The sequence below is a fragment of the Berghia stephanieae genome, chromosome 4 (assembly GCF_034508935.2).
Source record: "Berghia stephanieae isolate SIO BIC M18660-M18661 chromosome 4, UCSD_Bste_1.3, whole genome shotgun sequence".
Taxonomy (NCBI): Eukaryota; Metazoa; Mollusca; class Gastropoda; order Nudibranchia; family Aeolidiidae; genus Berghia; species Berghia stephanieae.
In genome coordinates this window covers 8,845,128-8,871,634 of record NC_088363.1, presented here as the reverse complement: position 1 = coordinate 8,871,634, position 26,507 = coordinate 8,845,128, and the positions used below count along the sequence as shown (strand labels likewise).

Genomic DNA, 26,507 nt, shown 5'->3' with positions numbered 1-26,507 from the left:
CGTTAGGTGTATAGGGGTCTTTAGGGAATCACAAACGAGGCTGGCTGACCAACCTAGCGAACTTTCTCACTGAGCCAGCAGTTGAGCTATCACGCTATTCCTTATTGATAGAATGAAGGTCACGTCACTCAGACCTTTGTTATTGTTTTTTGCCATCCACGTCCATGAGTACTTGTCAAGTGTAACTGTATGAACTAGACTATTATTTCCCATTAATATCGACAATCATCTCAATGTTATAACGGATATAGAAAATTGTATCTCTTAGATTAGTGACTGGATGTGTTGCAATAAACTCAGGTTAAATTAAAACAAAACAGAGGTGTTGCAAATTACAAGACGGGGCCTCGTGGACCTTTCCACGCTTAACCTGAATCTTTCTGATTGTGTAATTCCCATCACTAAAGAACCTGTGAGAAACTTAGAGGAGATTTGATACCAAATTAAACATGTCTGCCCATGTCACTAATGTAACTAGATCCTGCAATCTTTATCTTAGATCTAATGGTGCTATTAGAAGCCTTTTTGATATTGATACTACTAAACTTCTTGTGGTCTCTTTGATTCTTAGCAGCCTTGATTATTGCAATAGCTTGCTCTATGGTTGTGATAATAATGTTATTAATCGACTCCAAGAGATACAGAACAAAGCAGGTCGATTGGTAACGTTATCTAAAAAGCGCGAGCATATAACTCTGATTTTGGAGGACCTACACTGGCTACCTGTAAAGTTTAGAATTGAATTTAGAATTCTCACCCATGTTTTCAATTGCTTAAACAATTCTGCTCCTGTTTACCTTCAGGAACTTATCCACCAGTCGAAATTTAAGATCTGCTAATTTAGATATCCTAAGGGAACCCCCAAAATCGTTAGTTTTTCATGAGAAATCTTTTGATCACCATGCCCCCCGACTGTGGAACTCCATAAATATTGAAACTAAAATAGTGAAAATCCACTTATCTTTAGAAAACGGTTAAAAACCGAGCTTTTCTGTAGGGTATATAATTTGGACTCTTCTTCTTCTTCCAGTGTCATCTCATGGGTTGAGGTCGACTTGAAATGACACGCCAATCTTCCCTGTTGACGGCTTGCTGACTGCATTCGGCTGCCGACAATCCTGTCCATGTCCTCACATCATCTATCCAAGTTCTTGCTGGCCTGCCTCTTCCTCTTTTCCCCCCAACTCTACCCTCAAGAATGTCCTTGTTGACAGTTTGATGGCGTCTTAGGTGTCCAAAATACCTTAGTTTTCTTGTTTTTATTACTTTCATTAGGGTCGGTCTGATATCAAGGATATCACAGACTTCTTGGTTTGTTTTCTTTTCTTTCCAACTGATTTTTCCAAGGCGACGGAAAGTCCACATTTCAAAGGCCTCAATTCTTTTCTCTATTTGTTTGTTCAACGTCCATGTTTCTGAGCCGTAGACAAGTGCTGAGTGGACATAACATTTGAGTATTCTTATTCTCGTTTTCATCTGCGTTTGTTGCGAAGTTAAAATGTTATTCAGTTGGCTGAACCTCGACTTAGCTATAGCAATCCTGTTTTTCACTTCCAGCTCATTCTTTCCGTTGTTGGTCATTGTCTGTCCAAGATATTTAAAAGAATCTACTTGTTCGATGTTTTGATTATTAATTCGGACTTTTGCGATTTTTTCAGGCTTCTTTGACATGACCATTACCTTCGTCTTTTGAACATTCATCTCTAGACCATTTGCTGTACTGTTCAGGTTTACTTGATTTGCAAGGATCTGTAGATTTGTCTCGTTCGATGCCAACGATACTGTATCATCTGCATATCTCAGATTATTTATCCTCCTACCTCCAATAACAATACCTGGAATGTGTTCGGTTTTACGGAATATAAACTCTGTGTACAGGTTAAATAGATATGGAGAGAGGATACATCCTTGACGAACTCCTCTTTTAATTGGCGTGAAAGGTGACAGATCGCCCTGAATCCTGATGGCTGATTTTTGATGCCAATATAGATTTGTGATTAGCCGTATATTTTTGCCATCAATGCCTGCCTTTTCCAGACATGTCATTAACTCTCCATGCTGTACCCTATCAAATGCTTTTGCGTAATCGATAAAGCATGCATAGATTTCTTTTTGATGATCAAGGTATTTTTGTGTGATATTATTTAAACAGAAAATTGCTTCTCTTGTCCCATTATTTTTTCTAAAGCCAAACTGTACATCGCCAACTTCATTATCGATGGTAGACCTGATTCTTTCTAGGATGATCTTCAATAATAATTTAGTTACATGGGGCATCAGACTTATTGTGCGGAAATCACTGCAAGTTGTCGCCTTTGGTTTTTTCGGTAGAGTGATGTAAACCGATTTGGCAAGTTCGTCTGGAATATAGCCTGTATTGTAAATACTATTAAAGAGATCTGTTAGTTTCACAATTGAGAATTCTTTCAAAATGTTTAGCATTTCTGTTACAATGCCATCTTCACCCTCCGCCTTGCCATCTTTCATATTTTTCAATGCATTTTCTATCTCACATGCGAGTATTGGAGGACCGTCAGTGTTGCTTGGCAAAGGTATTTGGCGCCTGTCATCATCAAATAACTCGCCAATGTATTGACACCATCTTTCCTTTATATCCTCTTTCTCAAATAATATTTTACCATTCTTGTCTTTAATACAGTTATTGTTGTTAGTGGTGCGTTTTTGAATAATGAATATTTGGACTCTTAGTATGTATTTTATAATAATAGATATATTATGTTATCATCGAATTTGTGTAGTTTTTAACACGCCAGATCTATATTTGTATATCATACATGATGTGTTGATGTAAAGCGCCAGTGAGCAATTTTAAATTGGAACTAGGCGCTATATAAGTTCATTATATTATATATTATAATATAAATTAATGTTCATGGTTAAAAATTGTTTGTTTGTCCGTTATACTTCCGGATGGCAATGTTGTGAACATCTTAGCCAAGCGCATACTATCTATATAAAACAAGACACGGTACACCTTATGTAAACAAATAAGACGCACGTCGAATAGCTCTGATATTGGTCATTCTCCCTTGTTTGTGATTCACAAAGAAGTTGAGAGTAGAGAGTCCCCTAAATACTGATTGAGATGGCAAGTCACATATAATTGTTAAAAATCTAATTCCATTGTTTGTTTTATTCCAGTCAGCCAGCAATTTTTGAACCGTTGCAAAGGAATAGAGAACAATTTCAACAATGGGTAGCTCTGGAAGTAAACAAATGGAAAAGCAAGATAAGATTAAGAAGTAAGTTGTTCTATATTTAGAGGCGTGATATAAAAGACAATTTAACCCTGGGTCAAGTTTGTGTGAAATTTCATTTTCTTTTCAAAATGGATTTTCTTTCAGTTTTTAATGAATAGACGGGTCTATCTATATAAATTTATAAATGTTCCATTTCAAAATATCGCGGTGAAAATATCGTGGCGTAGATGCAAGCTGAGATAAACGATTCGTTGATTTTATTATTTTTTTTGAGGGACCGTCTTTTTGATGACTATAGTAATAAGCGTCCCTTCCCCCTAAAACGGTCTACGGGCGTAGACTCATGGAAAATGGAAGAGAATTTGCCAGGCATTTGGGTGCAAGTAATGTGCACTTATTCGCAGGTCTGATAACCCAATTCATTATGGGCCCATTGTTGTAATGGAAATTCCAAAAAAATAATAAATGACGCGAACTATTGTCCAATACAACAACGTTAAACTAAGCCCTTAATTGGGTTTGGATGTCAGACCTCCGTATATGTATACGTCGGGAGAAATTCATCTACCATTGACTTCAATACATAGTTCTATGCTTTTCCGATTGTTGAGCTGAAGAAAAGAAAGACAATTGACCAGTTAAAATTATTATGTTTGTGAATGCAATGTTGCAAGCATGAAAGTGACAATTGATGAGCAGGCAATTGTGCAATGGTTGCACATCTGGCAATCAGGTGATTTGTGAATGCAATGTTGCAAGCACAAATGTGACAATTAATGAGCAGGCACTGGTGCAATGGTTGCACATCTGACAATCAGGAGATTTGTGAATGCAATGTTGCAAGCACAAATGTGACAATTAATGAGCAGGCACTGGTGCAATGGTTGCACATCTGGCAATCAGGAGATTTGTGAATGCAATGTTGCAAGCACAAATGTGACAATTAATGAGCAGGCACTGGTGCAATGGTTGCACATCTGGCAATCGGAAGGTCTGATGGTCGATCCACAGTCGACGAAGACTGATTTTTTTTGGAATGGCATTTTTGTCAAATATTTTTCAATATTTCACTACAGACTCCTTTTTTACAGACCCCATTCTTTCAGTGAAAAGTCCACAATACAATGTCCCCATTGTTGTACTGGAAATACTCTCAAAAAGTAAAAGTAGTCCTTCAGAGCCCTTCGGCCCATGGAGGCTTTGTTTATTCCGGTTTCTATATCGTGAATCGGGCAATAGCAATTGATTGCACTCTTTGGACAGGACGCTAGTTTATCGCAAATCTCGCTTAAAGTTTTATCTTTTTACGTCATAATGTTGCAATATTATTTTAATATTTTGTTATTGTTAAATTGAATTCGTATCACGTTTCCTTCACACTTGTCTCACTATAATATGTTTTGTTTTATATCACTGTAAAGCGCTTAGAGCCTGTGACAACGGGTAAAGCGCTATATAAATGCCATTTATTATTATTATTATTATCCGGCTGTAGTGTTTAATTCATCGTGTAAATTTTGTTGATATAGGGGAAACCCGAAAAGTCCACATTATTTTTTGTTTGAGCGGCAACATTTCAAAACGTTTTACAGGTTGAAATCAACACGGCTTCGATTTCAAAATTAAAGAATCCAGTAGTTTGAGTTAATTCATTAATTCTTCTCAATTTGCGTATTGATCCAAATAAAATTCCATTTAACTGGACTTTAACCACTTCAAGTTGATACCAGAATGAGAATTTAAAATATCAATGAATTGTGACCTATTACCTTAAAAATGTATAATTTAGGGATGGTTTAAATTATTTAAATTGAATATATTAGAAAATAATAGAAGACTAAGGTAAAATTTCTGTTGTACTAGCAATGCTCCTGCTTTGCTACAAAACATCTTCATCATCATCAATCATCCATCGCGGCTTGTACTCTTGAGTGACGATCCTCTGCGGTGCGCATGAAATCTTTGTTGCTTTTAAAATCACTTTTGGACATTATTAGGTTATTTAAATATGTCATTCTTTGTTTTCCTGTGGCTCTCTTTCCTTCGATCATCCCAGATGTTACCAACTTTTCTATTCCGTCTCTTCTCCACATAATATTTTACATGCCATGAAATATAATAGAAAAACAACCATTACGGAGATTTGTTATCATAGATATAAAATTAGGAAAATTATGAAATCTACGACTTTTGATTGTCTGTGGTAAATGATAGGGTGGGGGGCGGGGAGGTTAAGATAATGAGCTTGTGCTACCACATAAGTTACGTTCTTCCTTCTTCGTCTTCACTAGAGGATTTCAAGCGTCGATTGAAGACATTTAATTTATTTCCTTCAGACAGGCTTTCTTTTGATTATGTGTATAAATTAGCGTTGTTCGTGTACTGTGCCCTGAGCCCCCTAGATGAAGAAGGGATGTTTGGTGCACTATAAATTATTATTATTATTATTATTATTATTATTATTATTATTATTATTATTATTATTATTATTATTATTATTATTATTATTATTATTATTATTATTATTAATTTATACGTTTTAAAATATCTCATACTTCATATTAAGATTAATTTCCAGTTTATATTTCTGTTCAGTCAACTCCTTGTCGGGTTTGGTCGAGTTGAGTACGAATCGACTTCGACTCCATTATCAACGTATTTTCTATTAATGATTGTTTATTGTTTTTCGCCCCCCCCCCCCAAAAAAAAAAAAAAAAAAAAAGACATGTTGAGTATCTGGAGAAAATATACCAAAGCTCTAATATGGACGATGACGTAGATTCCAAGACTTACAGGACATTTTTTGAGGACGAGGCAGCTAATCCACAGCATTCGAGTGCAGGTTAGTTTTCTCTTTCTTGTGATATTAACGAAAATGAAATTGTTGTTGTTATAAGTTCGATGAAATATATAACAACAAATACAATGTTCCCATTGTTGTAATGGAAATACTCTCAAAACGTAAAAGTAGTCCTTCGAGCCATTAGGCCCATGGAGGCTTTGTTTATCCCGGTTTCTATATCGTGAATCGGGCAATAGCAATTGATTGCACTCTTTGGATAGGAAGCTAGTTTATCGCAAAGTACTTTCCGCCAAATCTAACAGACTCAGTTACCCATTCACTGCTGGGTGGACAGTAGGATCTGAAAAAGAATATTAACTGCACCCGGGATCGACTTTGGTCTCTTTTCGTGTGAAGCGAATGCTCTGTCAACAAAGCTATCGGCCCCCCGGGAAATATTCTCAAACCAACGCAAAATATAGTCCATAACACCGATGATAAAACCACTCCATACTCGTTTCCGGTTATAACATCTGCAAATGTTCACCTTAGTTTCAATAGACATGTACATATATTCAGGTCTGACATCCGAACCCACTTATGGGTCTAGGTTAACATTGTTGTAATCGCCAATATTTTGCATCATTTTCTGAGATTTCCATTACAACAATGAACTCATAAGGAATTGGCTTAGCAGACCTTCAAATAAGTGTACGTCGGTTTCAATGCAATTAAACTATCCATTTTTACTCACAAGCTTCAATTTTCCTTTAAATAACCTTAAAATACTATTTTCTAAATTCTGATTTCCATTCGTTCAGCTTCAGAGTTCAACCCGAAAAATCTTCGAGAGTCGTACATCCAAAATCACTCGAGACTCGATGAGACGGACTCGGCAGCATTGAGTATCGATCCTTCAACACTTGAGTACCCGTTTGAAAACCTCGTCATGGAAGGTGGGGGTAACAAAGGATTGGCTTACGTGGGATCTATTAAGGTAAGATTGAGGTGAAGGTAGTCGTTCAGATCCATTCGGTCATAGGCCCGGTTTCTATAACACTAAAAGGACAATATCAATTGCTCGCTACTCTTTAGGTCGGACAATGTCTATTGCAAAATACTATTTGCTGCGTCAAGCAGACCAAGCTACTCAGTCACTGCTGTTGGGTGGGGGAGGGGGAGAAGGTTTGAAAAAACCTAGATATTACTTGAAGTTGATTACGTTTCGAAAGCTCTACCAACTAAGCTATTGGGGCCCCTAAGAATAGATGCTCAAAGGTTTATTTTTAGCTAGTTACCAATATATCTCATACATTAAGGTAAAATACCCAATTCACAAATCAAAACATCTAAAATCGATATTAAATCATAGCAAAAAAACGAATCCAATAGTAACAGCAACAAAATGAATAAATAAATAAGTTAATAAATAATAAGATTAATTAATTAATCAATTAATTAAATAAGTTAATCAAAGTTAAGAGTATAGAGAACTGTGTTTCTTTTTTACAATACTTGCCGAAACCCGTGGAAACCCGACAAAATTGTGGAAAGTGGGCAGCAGTGGTGAGTGAACCTGGGACCAAGTGAGGAGGAAATCAGAAGGAAATGCACCTAGGACAATAGGAATATTGATATCAGTGGGCATTGAAGCCGGACTATTGGAGGTGGGTACTAGAGGGTAATGAACCTGAGACTATAGGAGGTGGATACGAATCGAGAATGAACATGAGAATACGGGAGGTAGATAACAGTGGAGAGTGAAGCTGGTAATTTGGCATATGGACACCAATGGGGAATGAACCTGGAACGGTACTTCATTTTTCCGAAACCTACCGAAACCTACGGTAACCAAAGTTATGAAAGTAAACAGAAGTGGGGAGTGAACCAAGGACTCGGGGAAGTGGACACCAGAGGGAAATGAACCTGGGTCTATGGAAGATGGAAACCAGTGGGAATTGAAGCCGAGACTATGGGAGATGGGCACCAGAGGAAAATTTACCTAAGCCAATAGGAGTTGGGCACCAATGGGGAATGAACCTTGGATTACGAGAGGTTGATGCCTCTGGACAGTGATCCCAGGAATTTGGGAGGTGGACACCATTGGGTAATGAACCCAGAAAGGAACTATGTTGGGTTTTTTTTTCCGACAGCAACCATCTATGTTAAGTGACGTGGGCTTCAGCAGGGAGTGAACCTGGGACTATGGGAGGAGGATATCAGTGGTATTCGAAGCCTGGACTATGATGGCACAAATGAGGTGGCAGCAGTGGGGAGTAAACCAGGGACAATGAGAGGTACGCTTCAATGGGGAATGAACCCAAAACTGTTTCAGGTGGTCACCCGTTGGCAGTGAACCAGCTGGTGATGGAAACCAATGGGGAATGATCAGGTGATTATAAGATGAGATAAAAGTGCCAAGTAAACGTGGAACTGTAAGATGGGGACACTTCTGAGGAGGAGTGAAGTCAAGGCTGAGAATGAAAACGTCTACTAGAGAGTGAATCCGAGGCAACCTGGAGTGGACACAAGTGGGTAGTGAACCTGGGAGGATCTCCCTCCTTACCAGCCATTTCTGAATTTCCCTGCACCATCAGGCCAATCCAACACAATAATATATGTTCTTACTCAAACAGAAAAGAAACACGTACATTCTATATATAATATTGTTCAGCAAAATGAGCTCTACAACGTAGTGTCAAGTTTTTATAGCTATAACAAAAACTTTTCTTTAAATTTTCTGATATAAAGAAGAAACTAAAATGAGAAACTTATTGATTTCATCGTAACGAATGTGACGATTTCCCCTTGGTTGGTAAGGAAGGGGATATGGGAGGAGGAAACCAGTCGGGAATGAAACTGGCTCTGTGGGAGATGGATACCAGTGGGGAGTGAAGCTAGGACAATGGGAGGTGGGCACCCGTGGGGAATAAACATGGGACTATGGGAGATGGGTACCAATGGGGAATGAACACAAGACTATGGATGAGACACAAATGGCGAGTGAACCCAAGACTATTAGAGGTGGACACCAATGGGGGTTGAACCCAAGGCTGAAGAAGAAGAAGATCTGTGGAGAGTGAACCGGAGACTGTCGGAGGTTGAAACCAGTGAGGAGTGAATCCAGGGACTATGGGAAGTGGACACGAAACCAGGACGCAGAGAGGTGGATATCAAGGGAACTATGGGAGATGGACTAGAAGCCAGGAAAATGGGAGGTGGACACCATTGGGGAATGAACCTTAATTTGTCTTGGGTGTTTTAATTATAATTCTAAAACTGTTTTACTATCCCTTTTTCTTCGTTTTTATTGGCGCTGATATGACCTAAATGTGTCGCAATGGTCGTAAAACTCTTAAAGACAACACCCCCCCCCCCCCAACAAAAAAACCCCAAACAAACAAAACAAAAACATTAAAAAAAAACAACAACAAAAAATAAAGAAAGTTCAACCCTTGGAAAAAGCTTTTTTTTCAAATGTTTTCACCATAATGCGGTGTACAATGAGTAGCTGACAGGAAATAGGAGTCATTTCTACAGAAGATGAATTTTTCAAGAGCACCCCACGGTCGTCATGTCATGTCTCGTTCTACATATTAAATCTTGCTGTTGGCTTTGGGACTTTTTATATAGAGATTTGAGTATATTTAGATATTTAAGCCAACGGCGATCCGCGGACAATGAAAGATAATTGTTAAGACGATCTTTGACAAAATCCGCCAGTGTAATGAGACATAGTTTATTTAAAAATCGCGAATGGATTCTCCGACGGTGAAATGCAGTTTTCAAGATCCAAGGATAAAGTAGTAGTAGTAGTAGTAGTAGTAGTAGTAGTAGTAGTAGTAGTAGTAGTAGTAGTAGTAGTAGTAGTAGTAGTAGTAGTAGTAGTAATTTTAGTAGTAGTAGTAGTAGTAGTAGTAGTAGTAGTAGTAGTAGTAATTTTAGTGCTAGTAATAGTAATTTTAGTGCTAGTAGTAGTAGTAGTAGTAGTAGTAGTAGTAGTAGTAGTAGTAGTAGTAGTAGTAGTAGTAGTAGTATAGTAGTAGTAGTAGTAGTAGTAGGAGGAGGAGGAGGAGGAGGAGGAGGAGGAGGAGGAGGAGGAGGGAGGAGGAGGAATATCTATTCGAACCAAAGAGATACTGGTCTAAGGACGAGTGTTATAGAAAACGCCCAAATGCCTCACAAGGACTGATGATAATATTATTTTGTCCCCCACAGTGCTTGGAACAACTAGGTATGATGGATCAGATCAAAAGAATTGGCGGCGCCAGTGCGGGCGCTATGACAGCGGCACTGGTAGCTGTTGGGTACAAAGCCGAGGAAGTTCTTGCATTTTTGACACAGGATCTGCAGTCCGTATTTGAAGGCGAGTTGAATTTAGACATCGAGAAGTCGATCTGTTATGATTACTATTGCTCGTTTTATCACGAGAACCACCATCAACGCCATGACCTCTACTCCTACTACTAATGCTACGACGACTACTACTACTACTACTACTACTACTACTACTACTACTATAACTACTACTACTATACTACTACTACTACTACACTACTACTATACTACTACTACTACTACTACTACTACTATACTACTACTACTACTACTACTACTACTACTACTACTACTACTACTACTACTACTACTACATACTACTACCTACTACTACTACTACTACTACTACTACTACTAAACTACTACTTACTACTACTACTACTTACTACTACTACTACTACTACTACTACTACATACTACTACTACTACTACTACTACTACTACTACTTACTACTACTACTACTACTATACTACTACTACTACTACTACTACTACTACTACTACTACTACTACTACTACTACTACTACTACTACTACTACTACTACTACTACTACTACTACTACTACTACTACTACTACTACTACTACTACTACTACTACTACTCCTACTACTACTACTACCACTACTACTACTACTACTCCTACTACTACTACTACTACTACCACGACTACTACTACTACTTCTACTACTACTACTACTACTACTACTACTACTACTACTACTACTACTACTACTAGTACTACTACTACTACTACTACTACTACTACTACTCTACTACTACTACTACTACCAAATCTACTACTAATAATACTGCTCTGCTCCTCTAGTTATTATTATTATTATTATTATTATTATTATTATTATTATTATTATTATTATTATTATTATTACCATCATCACCATCATCATCATTATCTTCATTATTATTAATGTTATTGTTATTATCATTATTACCATCATCATCATCATCATCATCATCATCATCATCATCATTATCTAGATCATCATCATTACTCTCATTATCATTCATTCCTCCATTGCTAAGGCTCAAAATGTCCTCTTTACTTCCCATTCTACAGACCATTCCTGTGGTTATCTCAGTCTCGTCCCTAACATAGTTCGTGACTACGGGTGGAACCCGGGCAACAAGATCCATTCATGGTTTGGACAAGCCATTGAAGACAAGACGGGCGATGCTGATAGCACCTTCCACGATGTAAGAAGGGAGCTGTTGTTTAGTCCCGGTTCTGAACAGTTCACCATACATTTAATTAGCAACAATGGTGTGACGTTAAATTCCTGGTTCCAATCTCATTGGAAGTGTGATGAAACTTTAGCGTGAGCTTGAGATTTTATATAGCGCAATATCCACTAAACGTGCTCAAAGCGCTTTACAAAGGGTCCCTGACTAAAAGCAACACGTAACATGTAGAACGAGACATGACACCTGTTAGGCGATATTACATTTATTTTTCGGACGGAGACAACGCTAGTAACGGCCAGGTACTCATTTTACACATGGGTACGGTGAAATAATGTGAGTAAAGGGCCTTTTCTAAGGACTCAACTATGCGCCTAGCGAGGCTCGAAACAAGGACCTTCCGATCCGAAAGCGAGTGTCATACCACTAGATCACATAGCCGCACAATTCTCCGGAGGACTGGATTCACACACACACACACATATATATATATAATATATATATATATATATATATATATATATATATATATATATATATATAACTATATATATATATATATATATATATATATTATATTATAATTTTTACCACCACGGTATTGGAGTCAGTTTTCATCATTGTTTTGGCCCATAAGACCATGATCAGGACTGTGTGTAACATGAATCTTGAGTTGTTGTTGATTGTTGAAGTGGTTCCGTAAGTTTATAGGTTTAGAGTTGATTAGTGAGTGTTTTATTCAACTTCAAATCTATGGATCCACTTCAACAATCAACAACAACAACTCTGACTCGTGTGTAACACACAGTCCTTACGATGGCGTAATGGCCTAAAACACTGATGTAGAATAACTCCAATATTGTGTTAAATAATATAATAATAATCCGAACCTCAGACCTCCTGAGAAGGTGAAGCTATTTGGTCTTGTGATATGACACTTGCTTTCGGATCGGAAGGTCCTGGGTTCGAGGCGCCTCGCTCGTCGCATAGTTGAGTCCTTGGAAAAAGGCTCTTTATTCACATTCTCTCACCGTACTCTGGTGTAAAATGAGTACCTGACCGTTAACAGCATTGTCAGTTGAATATAAATTGTAATATCTACTTAACAGGCGTCATGTCTCGTTCTATATGTTACGTTTGCTCTTGGTCAGGGACCCTTTATAAAGCGCTTTGAGCAAGTTTAGTGGATATTACGCTATATAAAAGCTCAATTTTTTTTTTGTCACGTTTATTCATGCAATCCTCAAACATACAATTTTAATGTGCCAATCCCGTACCTTTTTTTCAGCTCTACAATAAAAAAGGCATGGAACTTTGTATTGTAGTCACCAACTTAAATTTGTTGACTGCCCAATACTGTCACGTGAAGACTACGCCTAATATGCCTATTCGGGATGCCATACGAATGACCATTGGCATGCCGGGTGAGACTTTAAACGTCGCCATCTTTTTCATCTTAATCGTCATGTTCATCAATAGCATCATCATCACAATCATCATGGTCGTCGTCATGAGCATCATCATTATCACCATCATGATTATTAACATAATTATCATCACCTTCTTCATCATCATCATCATTATCATCATCGTCATCATAATCATCATCATCATCATCATCATCATCATCATCATCATCATCATCATCATCATCATTGTCATCATAATCATCATCATCATCATCATCATAATCATCATCGTAGTCATCATCATCATCATCATCATCATCATCATCATCATCATCATCATCATCATCATCATCACCATCACCTCTATCAGGATCATGAGGCCCATGGTAACGGAGTTTATCCCGGTTTCTATAGCGTAAAATGGACAATACCAATTGCTTGTTACCCTTGTGGATAGGACGCTATTCTATCGCAAAACACTTTCCAACAGCTACCCATTCACTGCTGGGTGGACAGAGGAGTAGGAAAAGATCTCGACTGCGCCTGGGATCTAATTGGTCTCTTGGCATGTGAAGAAAGCGCTCTACCAACTGAGCTATCAGGACACCCACATCATCAGCACGCCTATGTTGTGTTATATTGTTGAAAAAGCTTTATGCGTATCCTTCGTGAGATCATTTGCCTGTGTCTCGGCGGGGGTTATTCAGATTATATCGCATTGAACAATTTAATTTTATACTCTTTAATCACGGTCTTAACAAGAACCCCTTATAGGGAATGCGATTAGCGGAAGAGTAGCATCCCTAGATTGGACGTCACCTTACAGAGAAAACGTCACCATGGTTGTGCGCATGCGTCTCACTCGTCCTCGCTTTCGGTGAAGTGTCTCACCGGAAGCGAGGACGAGAGACGCATGCGCACAACCAACATGACGTTCTCTCTCTTATAACTTTTCCGCCGGTGACATCCAATCAAGGGGCGCTACTCTTCCGCTAATCTCATTCCCTATACAATTTACAGATATCGTTACTTTACAATGTTTGTGCCATCATTTCTAGGTGTGTTCTCCGCCATGCCCTATGACAACCATGGAGTTACAGATTTGTATGTGGATGGTGGTGTGCTGGTTAATTATCCTATCAACTGTTTTGATGGTATGTGAAAACACGATATTGCTGTTGATTTTGTTGTTGTTGTTGTGTCGTCGTCGTCGTTCTCCTCCTCCTCCTCCTCCTCCTCCTCCCCTCCTCTTCCTCTTCTCCTCCACCACCTCCTCCTCCCCTCCCCCTCCTCCTCCCTCTCATCATCATCATCATCATCATCATCATCAACAACATCATCATCATCATCATCATCATCATCATCATCATCACCATCAGAAGCAGCAGCAGCAGCAGTAGCAGCATTATCATCCTTCTTCTACCTCTTCTTCTTCTTCTTCTTCTTCTTCTTCTTCTTCTTCTTCTTCTTCTTCTTCTTCTTCTCCTCGTCATTGTCAATAATATTATAATAAAATTGTATAATACCAAAGCATCAATCACTATTACTTGTTGATTTCTATTGCTTTCCAGGTTGGTACCTATCCATGGCCAAGGAAGATGCATTCCTGGCCAAACTCAAGTCTCTGAAAGATTTTCCCAAAATGATGGCACCCAGCAGTCGATTCGAACCCACAGGGCCAAACAAAACAATCGGATTTTTACTGGTAAAGTAATAGAACATTCATATAATTTTACAACACAGAGGGGGAATTCATTTACCACATAGAATATTCATATGCTTTTACTTACTCATGTTGTTCCAATTTTTTACGACAGAGAGGAAAATTCAATACATAGAACATTCATATGGTTTTAATACTCCTTTGTTCCTAAGAGAGGTGAGTCAAGGATGGAATTCATTTATTACACAGAACATTCATATGCCTTTTACTACTTATGTCCCGAAGTTTTGTGAGACAGAGAGTGAATTGTATTTTACCACATAAAACATTCATATGCTTTTACTCCTTGTATCCTTAAGTTTGAAACAGTGAGATAATTAATTCATTTATAACATAAAATATTCCTACGCTTTTATTTACACTTTTTGTCCCTAAGTTTGGTGAGAGAGATACAAAGCTCGCAAATTCATTTACCACGTAGAACATTCATATGCTTTTACTTAATCTTTTTGTCTCTAAGTTTCTTGAGACAGAGAGAGAATGCATTTACCATATAGAACATTCATAGCCTTTTACTTAATCATTTTGTCCCGAAGATCGGTGAGACAGATAAAGGAATTCATAATTTTCCTCGCTCTTTCTGTCCTAAGTTTAGTGAGACAGAGGGGGAATTCATTTGCCACGTAGAATATTCATCTGATTTTACTTACTCATGTTATTCCTTAGTTTAGTGAGACAGAGAGGGAAGTGATGCGATTCGGTCTCGAAAAAAGGGCTGGAGCTGTGATGCCATCGCGACCACGAAAAGACACCAAGCTCTGGTTGTAAGTTGCCCATTTTAAAATCTGACCCATTGTCTTGAAATTATATTACGTTTCGGGAACTGATTATAGCCAAATGAAATCAGAGTTAACATAAAAAAGACCAACTGAGTTTTCGAGACACCTCAGAGTTTAAATAAAGAAAACCGTTTTCTTTCGTTTATTGCGCTATCATGAATTATATACATTGCCCTATAGAAGGAACGAAGTTGATGTTACTCAGTTCTGTCTGATTGTTTTAATTCAACCATTTTTATGAGTAGTTCTCATTAAATTGTATCAATCGGATTATAAGGTTACACATAGTTTTGTCCGTTGGTACGTTATATCCGCTGGCTAATGTTGTGAGCGAGTGTCATACCAATAGACCACAAAGCCCCACAAACATGAATAAGAAACATATTCCTTGTATTATAACCAAAGAGCGTGTAGGTAACGATTGTTATGTTACCAAGAGCTCTCACTTCCCGCTTTTGGTGAAGCCACGCATCTTCCGTCTTCTACTCGTAATTTTCTTCATTGTATCAGTAAGCCAAGCGCGCATGATACACGCAGAGCACACCCACCTCGCTGTCTCGCCTGGCAAGCGACAATAGCATTGCGGTTAAGAGAAGTGAGAGCTCTTGGTAACTACGTTACCCTACACACTCTTTGTTATAACTGACTTGATAATTTTCCTGAAGGTGGTAGGGAGATGGTAAACCAGAACATGTGGGAATTTATATATAAAAAGGGGGTCAGTTAGGCAACTAATGCGCATGATCTATATTACATTTCCATGTGCTCGAGGTCATTGGTCACATTGGAATATATGCTCAAAGTGACCCACATAGTGAAAGGTGTTCACAGTTTTTGAATATCTAACATCCCGATTGGTCATTTTTTCCCGCTTGACACATATGTATGCTTACAACTTTCAGAAACAAAGCAGCGTGTTTCCATTTCTGAAGAAATATCCAGTCGTTGGACAGCAACAAATTATGTGATTGATGACTTGGTTGGACGAAAACATGAATATAGATCGCTCCCATAATGTGTAAAAAACGTTATGCATCTACATTGCCGGCATGGGGTATAAATGAAGTATTTTGAAGCAAATCGAATACAGTAACCCAGTAAAATGCTCTATGAATTATTATATCGCACATCATTTTACAATGAAAATGGACTGTTTGTTATCGTACCTACTCTAAACACCATTGCAGAGAAAGAGAAGCAAAAAGACGTGACCAGGAAGAAGCTGACAGGGTCCATTGTAAAATTGTGTATGCTGTAGACAATTTCTTGGAGGTAAGTTTGGGGTATAGAGAATGAGATTAGCGGAAGAGTAGCGTCCCTTGATTGGACGTCACTGGCGGAAAAGTTATTAGAGAGAGAACGTCATGTTGGTCGTGCGCATGCGTCTCTCGTCCTCGCTTCCGGTGAAAGCGGCATGAGACACTTCACCGGAAGCGAGGACGAGAGAGACGCATGCGCAAAACCATGTTGACGTTCTCTCTGTAAGGTGACATCCAATCAAGAGACGCTACTCTTCCGCTAATCTCATTCCCTATCGTGTAGGCTGTGAAAAATTATTGGAGGTAAGTTTGGGGTATTGTGTAGGCTGTGGACAATTTCTTAGGGTAAGTCTGAGGTATAGTGTATGCTGTGGGCAATCTTGGCGGTAAGTTTGAGCTATAGTGTATGCTGTCGACAATTTCTTGGCTGTAAGTTTGAGGTATAGTGTATGCTGCGAATAATATCTCGGAGGTAAGTCTGGGGTATAGTATATGTTGTATACACTTTTTTGAGGTATTGTGTATAATGTAGACAATTTATTCCAGGTAAGTTTGGGGTATTGAGACTATCAAGTGCATATCACTGTTTTCTGACCAAAGAATTTGTTTCATTTTGGTGTTACTATTGTAGGGGAGGAGGGGGGATTAAAAGACTTTAAAAATATTTCGCAAAGCAAAAGAGCGGTGGGGGGGGGGGCTGAAGCCTGAGTTCGTAAAAATATTAACAAAAAGGTAAAAGTGGAGAAGGTTTGGAAGCGAACAGTACAGACAATGTTTTGGGTACAATATATGAAACAAAAGGTAGTGAGAATCTTAGAGTCTACTCCCAAACACCCAGGAGTACCGACGTTAAAATTCTCTCTACATTTTATTCTATTTGTTTTCAACGTTCCCTTTCTGTGTGGGTTCTTTGAACTCCATAGTGGGCAGGAAATCACTTGTTGTGTCCTCTATCCCTCTATATCTGTTTTCTGAGCAGTTATCTGTCTTTGACTTGGAATAGAGTTACTTGTTTTGTCCGGGCCCTTTCCGGAGTCCTTGGCTTAGAAGTAAACAGTCAAATGTGTAGTGTTTATTGATTTGCTGACGAAGGGTTTGTACCCAAAATTGATCAAGTGTTCACATTTATAATTCTTTGTTCGCATATTTCTATATCAGATCCTCTCAAAGAACAATGACGAAGACCTAGAATTCATCTCCAAAGACGAAATAAATGCAGTCCTAAAAAGCGTATGTGTTTTATTAATATATATATATATATATATATATATATATATATATATATATATATATATAATATATATATATATATATATCATGATTTTGCAGTTGTCACACATTTCTAAAACAGATTTTTCAATTAGGCCAGTAGTATGATAAAATTCATTGATTGATAAACATGGACCTTAAACCATCAAAAAGTCTCATAACTGAAAATCAGGTATAGTCAAATGTATTCAGGTATATCGGAAAGCGATCGCTTAATAGACATGTTAGATTCCCAACATTTCCAACCTTGTCCAATCTTTTTCAAAGTAGAAAACGAATATGCTCAGTTCATGTAACATTTGACAGTGTTTCCAATAACCTTTATAGTACTTTTCAGTGATCATTTATAATATTACCCAGATTATCAAAGGCTGTAATTAACAATAACATACTATCTTTTACACACTTAACCGATTACCTCATTGATGAATAGAATTAATTTGTTCAGTCATTTATCGGTCAACATGTTATTCTTCAAAGAAACGATAATCGTGAAGTTGTTTTTCATTTTTTTCTCTCTCCAGATAATTACGTACAAATTTGTTTTCAACAGACTTCTTTTATAATAAAAAAGAAAAACCCAATTTATCTTCATATAACGTTTCGGACCAGACAATATAAAACTGTATTAGTTTTGACTTTGTTCAAACCTAAGGAAGATTTTTTTTTTTTTATTTTAAAAAACTTACATTTCCTGAACATATTGCGGTATAAGAGACTTTATAAAACGATAACATAAAAAGCATCTTCATTTTCTCACCCCTCACCCCCCCCCCCACTCTCCGCGCTCCACCCACCTTCTGACTTTATCAAATTCAATCCATGTCAGGACAATCTATCTATGTCGTACTTCAAGGTTAAAGCGCAGGAAAAAGCCGAATCTCGTATTCTTTTCGGTACTTTTTTAAAAGCTATAAATGAAAAATAAATTAATTTGCAAACTTTTTAGGTTCAATTTATTTCTTTTTAAAATTTACTTTCAACTGTTTTATGATTTTTTTTTCAGGAAGACTTTTTACCAAGAAATAAAGAGCTTTTATTTGGAAAAGATTGCAGCGCAGAGAAAGTGTTTGAACTCCTTAGCAAAGATATTGACGACAAGGTAAATGCCGGTTAACTTTCTCCCTCACTCACTCCCTCTCTCTCTCTCTCTCTCTCTCTCTCTCTCTCTCTCCGTCTCTCTCTTTCTCTCTCTCTTTCTCTCTCTCTCTTTCTCTCTTTCTCTCTCTCTCACACACACACACACAAACACCCACACACACATCTTTCTTCTTCTTCTTCTTCTTCTTCTTCTTCTTCTTCTTCTTCTTCTTCTTCTTCTTCTTCTTCTTCTTCTCCACCTCCTTCTCCTCCTCCTCTCCCTTGTTTTCCTTCTTCATTTTAGTCTGTAACTTCAACTTTGAAGATTTCACAAACTACAGTATGTATTTTTCTTCATTGGGGATCTGAAACTCTTCCCTTGCCTCATAGTTGATGATATGAATAACTATAAGTGGGTGACAATTTTTGAGTGGAGAACAAATACTTTGATCTGTTATAAATTGCTTTAAGAAAGATGAAGTATTTCAATTTATTGTTTTATTTGTTCCTTTTTTATTGTTAAAATTTATTATTGTTTCTCATAAGATGCCAACAGAGAGAACCAAAAATGATCTCTCTCTCTCTCTCACTCTCTCTGTCTCTCTCTCTCTCTCTCTCTCTCTCTCTCTCTCTCTCTCTCTCTCCACGCCATCCATTTTAACGATTTTTATAGGATAGTTTTTTACTTGGCTGAAAATCAGATAAAAGAAACAAATTTGACGTCATTTAGCTCTTTCCATTAGAGCTCTCAATAAATTCTATCAGATTCAAAACGTTAATGTTTAACCTAGTTTTGTTTTATGGTACGTTAGATTTCAGGCGGATGTTGTGAATAAAATTCCTAAGCGCATGGCATGAAAATAAGGTGGCCAATCAGAGAAGAGTGTACTGGAGACTAAAATGAAAATATGGAGACATGAAACTGAGGGGCTCCTTCCCTATGTGGGGTTTCAATGTCAAGTCGGTAAACATGGCAATTGTTAATAGTGTTCAACAGTCGTGACGTCACTTCCCTCGTAATGACGCATAGTAACTGGTTCTAAACTATCGGCAAGATGGCGGTCGCCATTATCTCCTTCACCGCCCTTATGAAATACTTCTCAGACAACTATAAACCTTTATCCTGAGGAGAAAAAATGTTATACATCTTATCATGTTTTGACTTTTATACATTCTGATCCAATGACATGTGAAAAGGTTATAACCAGTATGAAGAATAAAAAGTACCGATTTTCTTTGTTTAGAACCAAGCTGCTAGTTGCTGGGCGGACGTGACATCAGACTATTGATTCCTATTAATATACACACTTTCTGCCTGCTATATCAATCGGACAAATACATAAAAATATTCTTGATTCATTCCGTTTAATAAAAAATACTCATAACAATGCCAGCCGGATATTACGAAAAAAAAACCTATGTTAACGAAACGTATATTTTCGATACGCTTCAGCACCCTTACTGTTTTCTACTTTACCGTAAACGTTTATAATCTGATTAATACAATTTAGTGAGAACTACTCTTAAAAATGACTGACTAAAAATATATAACAAAGGCCTGAGTGACGTAAATTACGTTCTATCTATAGTCTGAGAGAATTTAATGTAAAGAAATCACCCAAATGAATAGATAGAATGCGCTTGGCCAAGGAGTTCACAACATTGCCATCCGGAAGTATAACGGACCAACACACAAACTTTTATAGTCTGGTTAATACAGTTTAGTGAGAACAACTCACAAACGCGGATGGCAAAAACAATAACAAAGGCCTGAGTGACGTCATCTGCATACTATCTAACGAAAGTTCGAAGTTGACATCATTCAGGTCCTTGTTATTGTTTTTTGCCATCGCGTTTAAGAGTAATTATCACTAAACTGGTTTATCCTGACTACAAACAATCATGGTTACACAAAGTTTTGTGTTTCGGTCCGTTATACTTCCGGATGGCAATGTTGTGAACTCCTTGGCCAAGCGCATTCTATCTATAAACGTTCATGAGTTACACACAGTTGTGTGTGTGTGTTGGCCAGTTATACTTCCGGATGGCAATGTTGTGAACTCCTTGGCCAAGCGCAGATAATATATAGAAAGCGGCAAAACCCGTGGCAGAATCCAATTTTACTACATATATAAATTATGAGCGAGATGATGTTTACCGACTTGACACGACTTGACATAGATACGAATCATCTGCTACGAAATCACAATTGCCAATTCAGAAGCTTCCCATCTCTATAAGAGATGATGTGCGCTTGGTTAAGGAACTCACAACATTACCATCCGTAAATATCAGGGACAAACACTCAAAACTAGGTGTAACGTTTATAGTCTGTTCAATACAGGTTAGTGGGAATTACTCTGAAACATGGATGTAAAAAAAAAAAACAAGAACAAAGTCCGGAGTGACGTCAACTTCATTCTATCTATATATCGCTGTCTCCGATTGTTCTGTACTAAATGTTTACAACACTGAACAATAACTATTTTTTGCAATCCTCTAGGATGGACGTTGGTGTTTATAAAGTACCTTTTTGTTCATTCTGAGAAGACACTGTTTCCGCAATCTTTAGTATGGCCAAATAAAAAAAATATGTCTTAGAATCCACCATACTTTGCAAATCTTTTGCCATATTTTCTGATGTTCTCGTGAGTAAATTCTCTTTGCCTTTTATTCTCATTGATTTATTAGCAAACCATCCGAAAGTAACATTGGTATCCTTGAATTCTAGTAAGTGATAAATATTGATTGATAAATTATAAATGTTTAGTTTTAATACAAACATTAAATTCCCTTCTTCCAGATTGCATATTATGAGCTCATTCAATTTATAGAAGAGAGAGGTATTCGCGTGCAGGTGAGTTTGATAATATGACTTTACTAATACAGCGTCTTCATCCAAACGGATTAACTCAGGTTTACTGTTGATTCGCGTATCCACAGAAATGAGAAACACGTTGGTCAGGTTACTTGCTTTTGTCCAGGGCCTGGCTGGAGTCAGTGGCTGAGAGAGAAACAGTGAATAGCATGGTTATCGTTTTGATAGATAATACTTTTTTCTTTGTAATACATGATTCTCTGTTTTGTACTGTGTATTGTTTTGATGTAACTTGTGAACATTTGATGGTATGAACGAATAATGTATGTGGGCGTCCACTCTTGAGTGAGGAACTAAAACCTTTGGCCTGTCTTATAGATAGTTCGAAGATGTCACTCATGTCTTTGTAATTGTTTTTTGCCATCCGCGTTTATGAGTAATGCTCACTGAACTGAATTAACCTGACTGTAAACGTTCATGAATACACACAGTTATGTGAGTTGGTCCGTTATACTTCCGGATGTCAATGTTATGAGCTTCTTAGACAAGCGCATACTATCTATATGCAATTCTCCCTAGTAACAGGAAGCATGTACTAGTCTTTGGAAGACAATTTAAGGTGATCTCAAACAAAGCAGACCAACAGCATGCTCTTGGAATCTACTTCTACTATTAAGACCAGTTCCCCTATTTATTTATTTCGTTGGATATTGATGTCCACGAATATATTGAGTGCTAGATTATTTGACTTGACTTATGCCTCTTGACTCCTGGCGGAGCATAGGGCCTCAACAGCATCCATCTTCCATCTTCTTCTGTCCCTGGCACAGATCTTTGCCTCACTCCAGGTAAGATTGGAGACGCTCAAATCTTGGTGAAGGCTTCTCCTCCACGTCTGTTTTGGATTATTTAAGAAGCTTAAATTATATCAGTATTCTCACTTCTTATTCTTATTTCACCTACTACTATATTTCAGCAGTTCACTACTTTATATCAGGGCAGATTTGCCCGATGACAGAGTGACCTGACCTGCTGAAACAAATTTGTTAGCGTGGAAAGAATAAGATTTAAGAATACTATTTGTTATGGACTTATACATCGAGTTACGATAGAAAAGAGTTGCTCCCCTTTGTTATTAGCTAATTGATTTTAGTTACAGCGTATTTTAGTTATTATTCATTAAGTCCATTGTTTAAAATATGATTTGTGCTTACAAATATCAGAGTGGCATGCTCTAGAGAAGGATGCACTCTTTGTCCCTTACTTTCCATATTTTAGTTATATATATATATTGTTTTTCGTACTTAAAGGTTGTTGCGATATATTTGTATATACTCTTATACTCCGTAATAAAACTGTTCTCTCACATATCACTTAACCCTCTACTTACAAGCCACTTTCAGAATTTTCCCCAAAACTTCATACCCACCCAACACAAAAACAGACATTTCTAACTCAAACAGAAAAGCAACACGCACATTCTATACATAATATTATTAGACAATATGAGCTCTGTTACAGAATGTCAAGTTTTTTCTAGCTATAGCAAAAAAAATTAAATCTGGATGAGAAAAGTGACGGTTGTATCATAGCAAATGTGGCGATTTTCCAATAGGTGGTAAAGAGAGGGTTAACGCTTCTGAGTTGAGTGATTCCACATTATTAATCTGGTGTCCGGTCGAAAACACAAGACTATTAAATCTACCTGTTTTATTTTATTTAATATCATTTATCATTATTATTTATTTTAAAACTGTCTCTATAATCTATCTCGTCAATGTGCCAGGTTCGCTTTCAAGGATATCACAGGAAAAATATCACCAACTTGGGTTCATTCCTCAGTGCCTTACAATCAAGCATGTGGACCAATCTCAAGTACAATTCTGTCGACGTAAGTAAAGAATAATGTGTAACTGATGTAATCTTTTTGGAATAATGGATATTACACGATTGAACAATAGAGAATGTATAGTAAAATATTTTTTTTTTGTTTTAAATATAACTTTATATAGCGCAATATCCACTAAATGTGCTCAAGGCTCTTTACAAGGGGTCCCTGGTCAACAGCAATATTTAACATGTAGGACGAGACATGCGCTTGTTAGACGATATTACAATTTTTCGGACAAAGACAACGCTGTTAACGGCCAGGTACTCATTTTACACCTGAGTACGGTGAGAGAATGTGAGTAAAGAGCCTTTTCCAAGGACTCAACTATGCGTCGCGCGCAAGGCTCGAACCCAGGACCTTCCCATACGAAAGCGAGTGTCATACCACTAGACCACATAGCCCCACAAAACAAAATATATGATGTCTCGTTCATTTTGTTATGTGACTTTTATAAGAGTCATTTTTACTCCTTGTATTTTACTATACATTTTATTGATTCATTTAGGCACCTATAGATTTTGAACCTAGAGAACAAAGTTCAGTTTCCATATCGCAAGAGTACAATAATTCTTTTATTCTACCCCTCAATCAATTTTCATTGAATTCTTTAAGTCGTCAGATCCAAGTCTTGACAATCATATTCTCGTGAAGCCAAAAATGACTCGCAAAATCGGGAAGTATGCGTTTGAATATTCAACCGGTACCCCATATTATATGGAACTTCATTAGATATTAATCAAATGCAGTAAAATTATATAGAATACTTTTTTCAAACATCTTAAAATGTTTTTTTTTTAAATATGTAACTCTGAATTATTATATTGCTTTGATTTATGCTCTATTTACACCATATATATACAGATAATGACTGTGAGTATAAAGCATTGTCAAAGGACTCAACTTTGTGCTGCCCAGAGCGGGACTCAATCCAAGACCATCCGATCCACTAAACCACATGGCGGCACAGTGATATTCGAGTAGGACCTTTGTATTACCATTCAGTAAATGATGATAATAAATAAAAATAGTAAAACTCTCTTTATTCATCCCATACGGGAACATTTGTCTCTAGGATCTATTCCAAGGGTAGACTGGAATAACCAAGGCGTCAGCCGCAGTGCAGCTCCGCAAATTGAGCTAGGGCGAGATGACTTGCTCTGTGGTGGGTGATCGAACTCTGTACCTTTATTCGGGTACGAAACAAAGACCGTACCGCTGAGCTACACTGCCCCTGGGACTGAATTAGGTGACAAACGGGTTTACTCACTAATTTTGATTATTCAATTCTGTCCTGTATCCATACACCAGGCGAAAGATGCCGACAGAACGGTGGGAATCAACACAGGACATTTGGAAACCATGGACTACGAGTTGGAAGATGGAGACAGGGAGTTTGTAGTTGAGGTAAACATAAAATATACGTCTTGTTTGCTCATAATATGTATTCGGGGCAGGGGAGAGAGAGAGAGAGAGAGAGAGAGAGAGAGAGAGAGAGAGAGAGGGGGGGGGGAGTGAGTGAGAGAGAGAGGAGACGTGGTTGTCTCTTATTCCCACCCTTTAGCTTTCATACAGGGCAATAGCCAATAAACTCAACGCGCTAGAGAAGAGGTCCCTAGCCAACAGCAACACTTAACATGTGCAACTTGACAAGACGCATGTGAGGTGAAATCTTTTTTTTTGGTACTAATTTTACACCCGGGTAAGGTGAAATAATGTGAGTAAAGAGCTTTTTACAAAGACTCCACTATGCGCCGCTAAGAGCGGTACAAGAATCCTTGACCTGTAATGGGTTGCTACTGGCTAGAGACCCCTTGTAAAGCGCTTTGAGCAAATTTAGTGGGTATTGTGCTATACAAACCTCGTCTATAGATAGAATGCACTTGGCTAATAAACTCATAACATTGCCATCCGGAAGTATAACGAACCAACACACAAAACTATGTGTAATCTTAAACGTTTATAGTCTGGTTAATACAGTTTAGTGAGAATCACTCACAAACGCTGATGGCAAAATATAATAACAAAGGCTAGAGTGACGTCATCTTCGTTCTATCTATATGGAGTCCCCGTCTAAACTTTACACAGGGATACCAAATTGGTACTTTTAATACCAATATTTTAAAATAGTCATTAAACAAAACAAAAATTCCTGTCTAGTCACTAAACATGGAAAGGGGATAAGAAATTCAAAATTGTTATCCACTTTTACGAGCATTTCCTAGAAAATGCGATGCCTCTAAAATGTTGGCATTTACTTTGACCATTCCGAATTGTCCAGTAATTCGTTTGGCATTTTTTCCTAAATTAATCTGGCACTGGAATATTGTTGAATGTCCAGACATAATAACATACCGGCTTTGTTTTGTTGTTGTGTGTTCTTTTCTTGTTTTGGGAATATGTATTAGCTGTGTAAATCAATGAAGGCACAATGAAATTGAAGGTATTTATTTATTAAACTTTGTATATGTGTACAAGTCATGTGTGAGTGATATTATTTTGGTTCTATTAACTCCCACTTAAAAATAGATTGTTGTGTTTTGTCAAATTCAAGTTGATGATTATTAATAATGTGAAGGGTTGATATTTACCTAGGGCAATAAATGCATTATTCTATATGTGTGTGTTGCAAGGTAGGTGGGGGGGGGGGGGGTGGTAATGGTTTTGGATGCATGGTTTTAGTAACTTCGATTCGCCATATATTTTTTTCTACCTTTGCTTGAATGACACGTTGGCCCA

At 37.5% G+C, this 26,507-nt stretch overlaps 1 protein-coding gene across 1 annotated transcript in view; it reads left to right on the top strand.

The window, feature by feature from the left end:
- LOC144969992 (uncharacterized) overlaps nt 1-26,507 on the top strand; it is a 31,128-nt gene that overhangs the window by 2,721 nt on the left and 1,900 nt on the right. Inside the window, exons 2-16 of the mRNA XM_078909120.1 lie at nt 3,163-3,263; nt 5,945-6,063; nt 6,825-7,000; nt 10,222-10,369; nt 11,422-11,558; nt 12,832-12,967; nt 14,011-14,106; nt 14,524-14,657; nt 15,342-15,439; nt 16,642-16,726; nt 17,872-17,943; nt 18,989-19,084; nt 21,866-21,919; nt 23,667-23,771; nt 25,080-25,175. Of these exons, the coding sequence (XP_078765246.1) occupies nt 3,214-3,263; nt 5,945-6,063; nt 6,825-7,000; nt 10,222-10,369; nt 11,422-11,558; nt 12,832-12,967; nt 14,011-14,106; nt 14,524-14,657; nt 15,342-15,439; nt 16,642-16,726; nt 17,872-17,943; nt 18,989-19,084; nt 21,866-21,919; nt 23,667-23,771; nt 25,080-25,175 (1,602 nt within the window). The 5' untranslated portion in view covers nt 3,163-3,213. The remainder of the gene's footprint in view (nt 1-3,162; nt 3,264-5,944; nt 6,064-6,824; nt 7,001-10,221; nt 10,370-11,421; nt 11,559-12,831; nt 12,968-14,010; nt 14,107-14,523; nt 14,658-15,341; nt 15,440-16,641; nt 16,727-17,871; nt 17,944-18,988; nt 19,085-21,865; nt 21,920-23,666; nt 23,772-25,079; nt 25,176-26,507) is intronic.